A 13138-nucleotide genomic window follows, 5' to 3' on the forward strand; every position below is an offset into this window, starting at 1 on the left:
TTTTTTTATTGTTCTTTTATTATTCTTAGTATGATAGAAAGTATCTGATGGAAAGTGAATGAACTCTGTACAGTTAGTTGCAGGTCCTTTAAACGCGTGTCTATGCACAATGTGAAACTCCTCATTTTGATTGAAGTGGCTCTTAGTAAAAGCCATCCCATTTTTTTCTAGATTACAAAGAATTATATTAATCATGCTGTATTATTACTCAATTATAACTCAATTAGCTATTTGTGTGAATATAGCGTTCGTAGGGTGAGGCTAAATAGGGCTGAAAAAGAGATGAGTGCTTAGAGGACAGTTTGCTGGCATCTAAATTAAAGTGTAAGCTTGCAGATTGACATGATGGAAGCCTTTATCTTGCATGGGTGCTGCAGTGTGCCATTAAAGACTGCCCATTTAATTGGCTCTGTTAATGCAGTCATTTGTAAGATGGCACCATGGGCCAGGGGCCAGTGTAAAGTGGCAGCGTGCGCTCTCTCTCTCTCTCTCTCAGCTCTCGTTTTTCTCGTTTTTCTCGTTTCGGAAGGGAAAAAGTTTTTAAATATTCAACGGTTTCATAAAAAAGGAAAGACAGGTCAGTCATTTACTGACAAACTGAGAATTTTGTGTGCTAGGATTTTATGACTTATAGGAATGCATTCGTCAGGACGATAGGTTATAATGCATGTTTATAGATGTCTCTGATACGTGCTGTAGTACTCGTTTGTGTCTTCCAGGCGAAAGGAGAGAAATAAAATGAATGTAACTTGCCCCTAACATTGAAACAGCTACTTAAATATGTTATAGTCAGTATATAGAGTCTTGTTTTTCTTTCCTTTTGGGGAGAAATGAACTAAAAAAAAATCACAGCAGAATAACCCACAGAATAGAGGCACATTAAACCAACAAAAGTAAGAGAATCTACCTCCTTCCCTACCTCGCTACCCAACACAGACAGAGGGAAATAGACTAGAGGCCAAAACACACAATGCAAAGCAAAGAATATTATCTACTGACACTACACAGAACGGCAAAAAATATAATAATAATAATAATAACCTTACACAGTCACTGTTTTAAAACAGGTCCGGGGGGAAATATACAGTGGAACTGTGTTTCCACCCTTCTATTGCTGCTACAAACCAGATATTACTACATTATTAATGCACTTTTGTTTCAGTTATTGAATTACAGAGTCATTTAAAATGAAGTCCTTTCAGTGTCTCATTTAACGTGAGTTTTCTTCCGTCAGGGGATTTTTAGGAAACATTTTTAAAAACAAGCAAAAAAAAACGAAAAAACCTTTGTGCACAAACTATACACAGATATATGTGCGCGCACATACTGTATATCGCAAATGCTCTTTTATATGTATCAAATATATGTATCTGTCACCTTTACCTGTAGTCCTAAATGTATACTTGCTGTTGATATCATGTGCAATATGTGCTGCTCATTTATTTTTTTTTTTTTTTTTTTTTTTTTTTTTTTTTTTTTTTTCCGTTGTTCTGCCTCATAATACTGTGTGTGTTGGAATCATTGACTGGTAGCAGCAGTGGTTTACTTCTATTTAACCATTTGTTATAGGCTCAGAAGATTCTGTAGTTATAGTTCTGTACAGTATATATATAAATATATAAATATATAAAACGACAAAGGTTTCATCTGTTTTTGTGTGGAAATAAAAGGCTATTATATCACGTTTATCTTTGTATGTGAATGCAATCAGAAACGTTTGAACAATCATGTTGTCGCTGTCATGCAAAAAACTTGTATCTCCAGCAGTTAGTTCTGGAGACAGGAGATCATTGTAGATCAGTTTGAAGCATTTCTTTTTTTTATCATTTATCCATTTATCATGAAATTTGTGGAAAATGCTAAAAATGGAGATTGATATGTTGTGTTTCTTCAGAAATTTGATTGCATATCGTCGCTGTCCTATAAAAAAAAAACACTTATACCCATTTTTGTCGATTTTTAGTTTACTGCATAATTTGAACAGACAAACTGTCCCTTTCACTGTGCCAAAAGTTCTTGATGAACGGACCAATAGAAACTCTTCAAAATGACCTAAAATAAACTCTTTTTACATTGACTTCCATTGAAAGTTTACAAGGTTTTTTCTCTTTCCTGTAAAGTTGCTGTTTTGGAGATAAGTGTTTTTCATTGGACAGCGACGATATATGAAGTGTATATCAATATACAGTATATCAAAGTCTTTATTAAGTTTTTATTAGCCTGCATTTAGTGTAGTACATTTATTTTATGAGGAAAACAGTTTGATTTGATGAATTTCAAGTGCAGATTTTGATATTTTCAATATTTATATAGTTCTAGTTGAATGTTCTGTCTACAATATGACTATTATTTTCATTTTATATATACATATATATATTACTTTTAATAATGAAACGAATCAGGCTGTTCTATTGTTTTGCTGAACATTTAGTATGATACATTAAGTGATTATCACTTTAAAACACGGAAATTCATAAGATTTCATCAATCTGAAACATTTATTCAGATTTGTGCTCAAGCAAGCTCCAAAATTTAATGCAAAATTTAATATAAACATTATTAATCTTCGGTCTAGACATGACTAGTTTTTATTCCAGTGGTCAGAAAAGATATGGAGAGCTTGTACTCCCTCAGAATTAAGCTCCTGATCTACTGCCGTGGCTGTAGCACGTCTCCCTCAGTCTGTTTCAGGCCGTGTTTGTGGAGTGAAAGCATGCCGGAGCCCGTCCTGTGCCTGTGTAAGAGATAATGTGGCTCATGTCGAGAACAGAAGCCCATCATTGGGCTTGATCAGTATGCCAGAGCACATCTGTGGGCCCCTCCAGGGAGGGCTGAGCAACTACAAAGTGATGTTAAAATTAAAGTCGGCCTGTACTCTCTTCTGAGGCTCTTCAGTGCACTGCCACATCTCCCTAAATTAGAGAGCTTCTGTCAGGACGAGCGCCCCCAGGACACCCTGCATCTCCTCTTCTTCCTCCGGTCCTTCTCTTCTTCCTCTCCGCCTCTGTCTTTCCCTCTTTTTCTTTCTGTCTCTGTTCCTGTGTCTGTTTTCTCCGGCCGCTGCTTCCACACTGCTGAACTTCCCTCCGCTCAGCTTCCTGTCTTCTTATTATCACATTGATAAAAACACTTAATTACGCGCAGCTTTAGCTCGAGCTTGCTCATTTTATATCGCATCCTATTCCTTTATCCTCGGATTTGGAAGAATTTCCAAACTGTGTGTTTATTATTATATGCAAGGATTACTCCCAGTGCTAAGTCTGTGCTGTTCAATTAGCAGAATGTATGAATGTAATAAGCAGATTTTTGCTTTGTTTCTTTGTTTGTTGTTTAATCAGTTCAGCTAATTTAAGAATGCATGCAGACAAACTGTATGTTTACCTGTGTCGAAAAAAAGGCTTGGGAGGATGTGCTTTCACTTATCAATCTGTTTTTCTATTTCTAGTAAATAAAAAAAAGGAGGAAAAGGCGGGACCATAGAAGAGATGGACATCAGCTAAATAGTGGACGACGAGAAGGTATAAGGAGGAGAAACACACAAAAAAAAACACATTTAAAAAAAAATAAAAGAAAACACACAAAAAGAAGTTAAAAGAGGATCCCTTCCACCGAGGCTGTGAGCGGAAGGCATCGTATCGTATAACGGAGACGACGTGAATGACGCAGCCAGGTTGCTGGAGGGAAGAGTTAGCTTTCACCTGGGACAGCCTGGCTGGGTGGAGGACCAGAGAAGAGCTCATCATAAAACTTTTTATTTTTCTAAACTTTTTTAAGTTTATGATTTCAAAAAGAGTAAAAGATGAGTGTATATATATATCTATATAGTGATATATGTATGTATAAATATGTTACAAAAAGACAAATGTTTAAAAACGAGAAAAAAAAAACGAAAGAAAGAAAGAAAGAAAAATCAGCAGAGGTGAATGATGCATCAATGCAGTGCTGTTGCAGAGGGGGGTGGGGGGTGTTCGTCATCCTACCCATCCCAGAAAGAAACACCCCCCACCCCCCTCCTGTCTGTTGCAGACCAGCTTGTCCTGCCCGTAAGACTGGGTGTGGGAAAGGGACGCCGGGCAAGGGGAGCTGCGGCTAGCTCCTTTAGACACAATTCCACGCGGCCCTGCTCCGTGCGGAGCTCCAGCGCGTGCTGCGGCTCCGTCTTCCCTCGCTGACCTCCTGTCGTGGGTCAGCAGTGACAGCTAATGCCTCGGTGGACTAAGGCTAAGTTCCTGTTGAACTGCATTACTTTCCAGGGGAAAAGGTCACGGGCCTTTAAGTCAGTGATGTTGGCCTGAAAGAGAAGCTTTTATTCACTCCTCCGCCCTCTCTCCATGTCTCTCAAATGTCAGTATCGTCAGCTTAGAGCAGCTCTCTAACTAGACGCGACGGGGAGGGAAAAAAAAGAGAGAAAGAGAGAGAGAGAGAGAGAGAGAGAGAGAGAGAGAGAGAGAAAGAAAGAAAAGGCGAAGCTTCGAAACTTGGGTTTTGAATTACAGTTCTGAATTTGCAAATTGTAGGTCCACTGTACTATAATTCTCATGTCAAGTGTTTCATGCCAAGTATAACCCAGTGTTTAAAAAGAAAAATGACTTGAAAAAAAAATTATTGTTAAGATCATATTGAATACCTTTTAAATATAACAGGGGAGGCAGGTGAAGTCAAGGTGCTGTAAATATACCACCAAAAGCCTGTCAACAAAAAAAAGGGCAGAGCTCTGAGATAAATTATATGATATATATATATATATTTAAAGCTCATATAGAGGTCTTACAAGGCAGTCCCCAGGCTGATGCAGAAAGGGTCAACAGTCACCATGAACAAAAACACTCTCAATGTCATGGGCAAAAAAGAAAAGTGCGCCGAAAGTAGCCGAACCTCCCGCTAAGACCCGCTAGCGTCCGAACCCAACCAGATTACAAGATGCAGTTCATTCATATAGCCGTCCATGCTGTCTGTCAACCCTCTGTTTTCAGTAGCACAATGTGTAAAGGCCCACTGAAGTAGAATGGGAGTTCTAGGGCTTACAAGGGTGTGAATGAATGAATGTATGCTATGTGTGTGTGCGTGTGTGTGCGCTGTACCTGTAGTGTGTGGGCATGTATTGGTCGCAGGGGGAGTTAAGTAGGAAATAGGTGGAAGGGGGCTTCGTAGATTCCTGGCCCCAGTGCTACCAAAAAAGCATTACATTGTGGTGTTGTTGTGGAGGTGGCCGTGCTGTGTAGTAAACTACTTTTGTACATGGTGTCAGGGGGCTACAAATTAAGAAAATTGGAGCTGTCTGCTTGGTATTGTCACAGGAGTTTGGCCATCCATCTTGAAAATGGGCTCTTGCCTGCTATAATGTGAGAAACAAAGTGAGATGGGCAGCAGTTTAGTCAAAGGGTTGCAAGCAAAGTTTTACTAAAAGTCTGTTACCTTTCTACTTCTATCAAGCTCCACTTTAGTGACATCCTTATATATTTAAACGTTGTACTAATAACATGCTGCTGAGCATGGTCAAATGTCAATTGTAGCCATTTACTAATGTTGTATTATTGTATTACAAGTATGGAAAACATTTATATATGAATATATCTATTTGTGACTTTGCGACCCTTCAAATGATGATTTTATCTTTTGTTTTTCGATGGTGGTTCAGGTTCATTTTTGACGGAAATTTATGCACAGTCTACGTACTGAGAGATTTTTACTTCGGTGGCATTTTTTCTGTCTGTCTAAGTCTTTGTTTCAGCTATTGAATGTACTTCAAACTCTTGAACTTTTTATGTACATGTCATTATTTTTTAAGCAGTACTTTGTAAATGTATGTACATGGTCTAGCTAGTTTTCTCTGTTCTGATGCTGGACCCGCTGGAGTTCTGTTGGAGGCGAGACGGAACTCTGTCCGGAGTCCGGTTGACTTCTAACACACGGAAAATAGGAGTGCTCTGCTCTGGTCAGCCAATGGACCTGCGGGACAACATGGGGCAACATGCTAAATTACTGAACAGTCAGAATGGTTTACCAATGTGCTTCAAAAAAAAAAAAAAAGGAACAATGTGCTGTCTGAGTTAGATAACAGAAAAAAAAACACGACTTCTCAAATATTTGTTTTTCTTGATGCAAAATGTGAAGTTTACCTACATGCAACAGCTTCCTGTTAAGAGACATTGCTCTCTATGTGGATTTAAAAAATGAAAAATCGTTTTTCGGTGTGACGTACAGTTGATTATTTTGGTTTTGTTTCCAGGATTCAGATTTCGGCTGGGTGTGAAAGAATGGTACATTTAGTAACGCGTAGGTAACCTTCTTCTCCGGTCGCATTCCCGAGCTTTGCAAAATCATGAGCTTCCTTGGACTCAGGTGTAATGACGAGACAGAACTGACATGTTTCCCCCTCCTTAGATAAAGATATTAACTCCTCTTCGCTGCATTCTTCCTCTCAGAACAATCCTTTATTTTCTATGAAGCTGGCAACTCGTATCTCAGCGATTGTACTACTTTGATACTTAATGGATCATTAAAGGTAACCATATCCTGGGCAGTGGAGGCATCTGTTCACCCGTAAGAGAAGAGCATTGCGGAGCGTTTCCGTGCATCAGCAGTGGCGGATGGGAATCGCCAGTCGAGACGAGACGTTTCAGGGACACTAAAAAAAAAAAGCGAGTGGCCGAATCTGCACTGAAAGAGACTGTGACTGAACAAACTTAACAAAAAAGATGTCAAATCCGCAGAGATCCGAGACCTCTGGGTTTATTTCTTTGCTTATTTTTTTCTGTATGACACATATATCTTGTTTACATGTCCTGGTTTTTGATTCTGCTATGAGGTGTGTGTCAGCTCTTGCACTGTACCTTCTGGCTTCCTGTCTTCACCCTGTTGCTACTCTACTACCTGACTCCTCCTTCAAGCCCACAGACCCGTTCACCTAAGCACCAAAGCCAGCTCGCCCTGTCTTCCTCAGCCCAAAGCCAAGAGCCAATGCAAGCTGCAGTCTGCTCATAGTCAGTCCCTCACCCCTCTTACCTCTATAGCTTGACCTAAAAGAAGTGTTTGTGCCCTCACCTCCTTTCACCCGGCCACAACCTTACTGAGGTCTTCCTGCTCACCCGTCTAATCCCCCACTCTCACTCACTTATTCACTCTCTCACTCACTCAATCACTCGCTCGACCAGGCCCGAGAGCACTTATGCAGCTAACTTTACCCACTTGAGTCCCTTCAGCCACGACAACTTCAGCTCTACCTTCTTCAATTCAATCAAGTCTTAGTCAAGCCTTTACTAAAGCTGACCCCGAACCCCAAACCCCGTACCCCAAACCCCACCCACTACCCAGTAACAACACTCACACCCGCCCCATGACCCAGCCAGCAGCCCTGCGCCTCTTCACCAGTCCCCCTAAGCACAAAGGTTTGAACGGGGTGTGAGAAGGCCGTCTCAGTGAAAGAGTAACCATCCATCTATCCAGTGTCTGTGTGCTTCCAGCCCTTTTCTTTTCTACGACAAATGTACAAAAGCTCCTTCCTCTGTCGGCTCAATACAAAAACGTGTTATATTACAAAAGAAAAAAAAAGGGGAAAAAAAACAGTGTTCTTCATGTGCTACACTGGCTCAACGTAACAACAAAGCCGTTTCTAATTTTGATTCTGACTTTTGTTTTCTTCATATATATTTTTTGCAGTTGTTCCAAATAAATAAAAGGTTTTAAAAAATAAATAAATAAGAAATAATAATAAGAAACAGATAAACGATAAATCAGTATTGAACAGTAAATGAAAAGACTAAACTTCAGATGTTCTGGGTCTCTCTAACTTTGCATTTGAGTTGTTCTCTTTCTGTATGCTTCCAATGTGCTTTAGACAACCAGTACTATTTATTATATCATTATCTTATGATTATTATCATCATGATTAATATGATTATTAATAAATATTTCTTTCTTCAACAAACAGAGACTTGTTCCCTGTGGTGATGGTGTTTTTGGGGTTTGTGACGATGCTGCTTGGTCTTGCTAGACCAGCTTGCATCACATATCCCGGTAACACTTTACTGGGATTGTCCATTTGGTGATGCTCAACTGACATTCAACTAACATTTAACTGCATGTCTATTAAATGCAACTAAACTGAAAGGTGAAAGTATATAATTCTCTATTGAATGTAACCCTACATCCAACTCTAACCCAAATTCTAGTCTTAACATTTTAGAATTGGGTTTAGAGTTAGATTTAAAGTTTAGATTAGAGTTAAGGTTAGGTTAAGGTGTAAAGTTATGTTCTATTTTGAGTCATTTACATTCAACATATTGTTGCAGTTAATAGACATTTTGTTTAATGTTAATTGAATGTCAGTTGAGCATCAACCAGTTGAGGCCATCAAATGGACCATCCAAGGAAAGTGTTACCCATATTCCTTATTTACAATAGGGGATCACTCAGTTGGTCCTTGCATCTGCTGTGAATAATAAGGATATGGTTATTTGTGAAAGCTATCTCTGTACATTAGCCAATTTTGTTCTGTCCCAAACTGCTTGTACTGTGAATCTGTTTCCATACTCATTCATTCTTACATGTCACCAGCTGCGTATTCTATAATAAATACAATTGAAACACGTTTGGTTAATATAAGGCTCCCAAATTTGGCCTTGAATCTGAATGAATCTGACCTGTGGAGGCTATAACAGAGCAGTAAATGCTGTGTAAATATTATATTCTCTCTCTGCACAGGCGGAAGGACAGGAAAAAAAAGATAAAGCCGTGTTGTGTGCTGTTTGTGCTGTTGTTTGAAGCCCCTTGCTTGCTGCAGCTGGCTGCAGTCAATGCCAGTGTTACGGCTCAGAATTGGGAGTGAAAGGGATGATGAGGGTTTTAGGCCAATTTGTCTCCGGTCCCCCGAGGGCCACAAGACGGAGTGTACCTGTCCGTCTCTCCGACGATCATTTACCTACACAAAGCAAACGCACCATCGATCCCTCCCTTCTGTCCTCCAAAACAACACAAAGACGTGCGCACACCTGCTCTAACAAACCAGGCTTCACTCTTCACATCGATTCCACCTTTCTGTACTTTGTCATCCTCTCGTTACACACGCTATGAGGAGTCTGGTCCAGTCGAAGAAGAAGGCTTTACATCTTTGCTAGAGGTCACCGGAAGAAGAGACTGAAAAAATACCATCCAGTGTCTGTCAGAGAACACCGGGTGTGGGGCAAGAGTCAGAGCTGCCCTTTCATTTCGTTTTTGCTCTAATTAAGCAGACGAGTAGAGCACACTCTCTCCCTGTCCACCACTTTGGTGCAGTAAGCCTTTCTGATCCCTCTTTGGTCAATTATGGATGCAGGTGCAAAGAATCATTGTCTTCCGTTTATGCAGATCCGACTTTGAACATCATATAGAATGAATGAAGGTTCCTAAATTGGTTATTTGCCTTAATGTTGACTGGTTCTACACCAGTCAATCACCATCAATCTAGTCAACATAGTAACGAAAACCATTGATTGACTTTGGGATATTGGCGCAAATGAGCATTATGCAGTTATACACCATAAACATCTGAAAATGAATCCACCTGTTACTAGCAATGTAATTGTCCCAGCCCACATACCTATATACATTCCTTCCATTAGAGGACCGTTCAGAGTCAAAATAAACATGGAGGTTATAACTGAAAATGTACTTAATACAAAAAAATATATATTATGTTATGTTTATATCACTGTGGTTGTGATTCATTTAAAATATCAACTCGACTGTCCCCATGATTCCCAGTAGTACTGCTCTATTCCATTCATTTTCGAAAGCTTGTACAGACAATGCAGATAATAGAAACAAAATTAACGTAAAGTACAGACAGAAGACTTTGTCTGTATCCATATCTATATTTAACACTGGGCATAAATGATGCTTAAGCATGGGTGAATAGTGCAATAGTGAAATAATTTATTGATACAATAGGATTTAGAATAGATTTTTAAAAAATTAAATGTGTGTTTTTTTTTATATAATAACACAGCAGTTCTACTGCATGTCTTGGGAGTGAAACTAAACACTGGCCACCATGCTCATGGCAAGTTAATGTGAATTGACAAAGTTAAAGCAAGGCCATTCCTTGATCCACAGTATGACATGTTTAGAGGTAAAGCATCATTGAAGGCATTACTACCCACAGGGGACACCAGTTCACAGTATGTGGTAATGATTGTGTCCGATAACATTTCTCTGGAATTTTCCTACATTTAATTACATCCACATTTACTGTAGGACACCTGAATTGCAGTGCAGTGTTCTTTAGCTTCTACAGGTTGTGGCAAAAATCATGGGACGGACTATTGAAGAACCATTGACTAAGTGTGTACCAGTCAAAAGTTTGAACTCAGTAGTTTTTCATTATTTAAAAATGTTCTGCATTGTATATTAATAATAAAGTCATCAAAACTAAATACAAAACATATGAAATAAGTAAACAAAGTTAGTGTAATTTACTAAACAAAAATGTATTAAACAAACCAGAGATTTTTCTATTTTAGATTTTTTAGATTTTTCTATTTTAGATTCTTCAAACTAGGCACCTCTTGCTTAGATGACAGCTTTGCACATCTTGGCATTCCAGTTGTGCTGAAATGGCTTTCAGTTAACAGCTGTGCTGAACTCGCCAAGAGTTAACTACTTGAATTTCTTGTCTCTTAATGTGTTTAAGAGCATCAGTTAAAGTAAAGTAGTGAAGAGGTAGAATTACAGGTATACAGTGAATAGTCCTATTTGAGTAAAGTTCTAATCCATATTAGGGCAAGAACTACTCAACTAAGTAAATAAAAAATACCTGAAGTAATGAAGGTCAGTTAATACAAAAAAGTCCTCCAAAAAAGTTCAGTCGCAAAGAGCATCAAAAATGTAATGATGAAACTGGCTCTTATCAGGACCACCCCAGGAAAGGAAGACCTAGAGTTAGCTCGGTTGCACAGGATAAGTTCATCAGAGTTACCAGCTTTAGAAATCGCAAGTTAACAGTCCCCCAGATAAGAGCACCTACATGCTTTACAGAGTATTTTGGTTTGTTTAACACTTTTAAGTTACTACATGATTCCTTATGTGTTCCTTCATAGTCTGGTGACTGTGACTGGAACTTTATACTGTAGCAGATGTCTTTAATTAATGTAAAAATGACACCAAATTAAAATGTCCAAAATTTGTTGATCTAAAAAGTAAAAAACATTCTTCACACTCCCCGTCTCATTTACAAAAGTGCTTCTTTAAAGAACCAAACGTGGTTCTTCTATGGCAAGGCTCCAGATAACCCATTTTGGCCCCCTCAGTTTTAAAAGTGATGTCCAGGGACCAGTGTAGTCAAGCCCTCAAACACTTTACACATCTTGGCATTGGTTCATTCAGCTTGCCAATACTTGGAACGCTTCCATGTGGAATTTTGTGTCACTGCATCTGCAGCCTGCTGTCCCCTCTTACCGTGTACAGTGATGAGGAGCTCTTCTTGGCCAGCCTGGGAAGGAATTGGCTTGTCTGTGACAGGGCTTCAGACTCGTGGCATGAGCTCCCCCCTTGCTGACACGAGGAGACAAAAGCTGCCATTCCCTGGATGAAGGCTATTAAGAGTACATGCCTGCTAGTCCCCCCTGTGCACCGTTAGACTTACGTTAATTACGTGTGATCATATCATATGTTACAACAGGACCTATCCTTTCATCTACGCACCGCACAAGAGAAAGTGAGGGAGTGAGGGAGAGACAGAGAAGAGAGTGAAAAAACTGGCAAAGAATTAATACTAATCACTGGTGCGGTAAATTAATTTTGGATTGCTTCTCTGGGTTCGTACAAAATTGTTTTGTTGAGGGGAAAAAGGAGATTAAGGCTTTAATTATACTTGGTAATTCATTCCACAAAATAAATCCGTGCTTCTAAAGGACTCGCTTTCGAGGCGGTTATGTGGCGTCTGTCATGTGCTGAGGTTATAATGAGAGGCAACTGACACAGTAAGCCTCACCTTTTTTCGCCGGCACCCCACACAGCGCCGTTTCACAGCAGCCGTCACGACTGTCACTACACTGTACCAAAGATCAGGGGCGACAGACGTGGATTTCAAAATCTCAGGGCCAATTGTGGCAAGCTTTAGAATAGCTGGAGATATACAGCATATAGCTAGTTAAAATTCCAGGGTTTCTAATGCATTTTAATAGAGAATGAAATTAAATAAAGTAATTCCACCTGTTTTACACTCAGCAACAATTTCATAAGAGTTCAACAGCAGATAGACTCACTCTATAGCTGTATAATTACCAGCTGTGGGTCATCTAGTGCACAATTTGTCACCTACCCAGAGATTCATCTACATATATAGCTGTGGGAACTATTCAGGAGATGTTCAATGGGGTTCAACTCAGGGCCAGTCAAATTTAATAATATGCTTAGCGTCACATTTTCGCTTTGAGGTCCAATTCGCAAAAAACAGAACCAAGCTATTATTTCTTCTCCACGAAAAAAAGAAAAAACTTTACTGTTGGCACTGTGCATATATTTCCATAAAAGCAACAGTCTGTAAGTTGTTGGGATTTTGGGATTTAGAGGCCTCTCTGGTGAGAATGTGTAATTGCACAGAGCATGTGGAAGAGTACCATCTTGTTACTACAGGTTAATGTAAAAAAAATCTTTGAGTATACTGTTTTGTTGACCTATAAAATACAGTCAAATTATCAGACATGTAAAAAGTATTATAAACTCAGATTTAAGTAAAAGTACTCAAAAATTGATTGAGTAGAAGTTGAAATGTTCTTTAAGTTCCACACTTATGTGGAAGTACAAAAGTATTCATCATTTTTGTAATTAAGTATTGTATTTGCTACTGAAGTACTGAAAGTAAAAGTACAGTACTGTGTTATTAGCAGTGTCGGGAGTAACAGCGTTGAAATAAACGCTGTTACTAACGCCGTTACTTTTTTCAGTAACAAGTAATCTAACTAATTACTCTGACTGTAACTATAACGCTGTTACCATATTCGACACCCCGTTACTGCACGTTACTTTAGCCGCTCAATGAACTTTTTTTTTTACTTTGCGCATACAGACAAAGGCACAAGTGTGTGTGTGAGTCACAAAGCAGGGGAGGATGAGACCAGGGTTTCTCTAGGGGTCCGCAAGCTCATCCTCAGAGAAAGAC

General features: G+C 39.2%; 1 protein-coding gene across 1 annotated transcript in view; it reads left to right on the plus strand.

Annotated features, from left to right (window-relative positions):
• The window catches only part of rbfox3a (RNA binding fox-1 homolog 3a), a 726874-nt gene extending 718943 nt beyond the window's left edge, over positions 1-7931 (plus strand). The window contains exon 16 of the mRNA XM_022669040.2: positions 3446-7931. Coding sequence (XP_022524761.1) covers positions 3446-3448 — 3 coding nt within the window. The 3' untranslated portion in view covers positions 3449-7931. The remainder of the gene's footprint in view (positions 1-3445) is intronic.
• The last annotated feature ends 5207 nt before the right edge of the window (positions 7932-13138 follow it).

The sequence above is a fragment of the Astyanax mexicanus genome, chromosome 15, assembly GCF_023375975.1.
Source record: "Astyanax mexicanus isolate ESR-SI-001 chromosome 15, AstMex3_surface, whole genome shotgun sequence".
Taxonomy (NCBI): Eukaryota; Metazoa; Chordata; class Actinopteri; order Characiformes; family Acestrorhamphidae; genus Astyanax; species Astyanax mexicanus.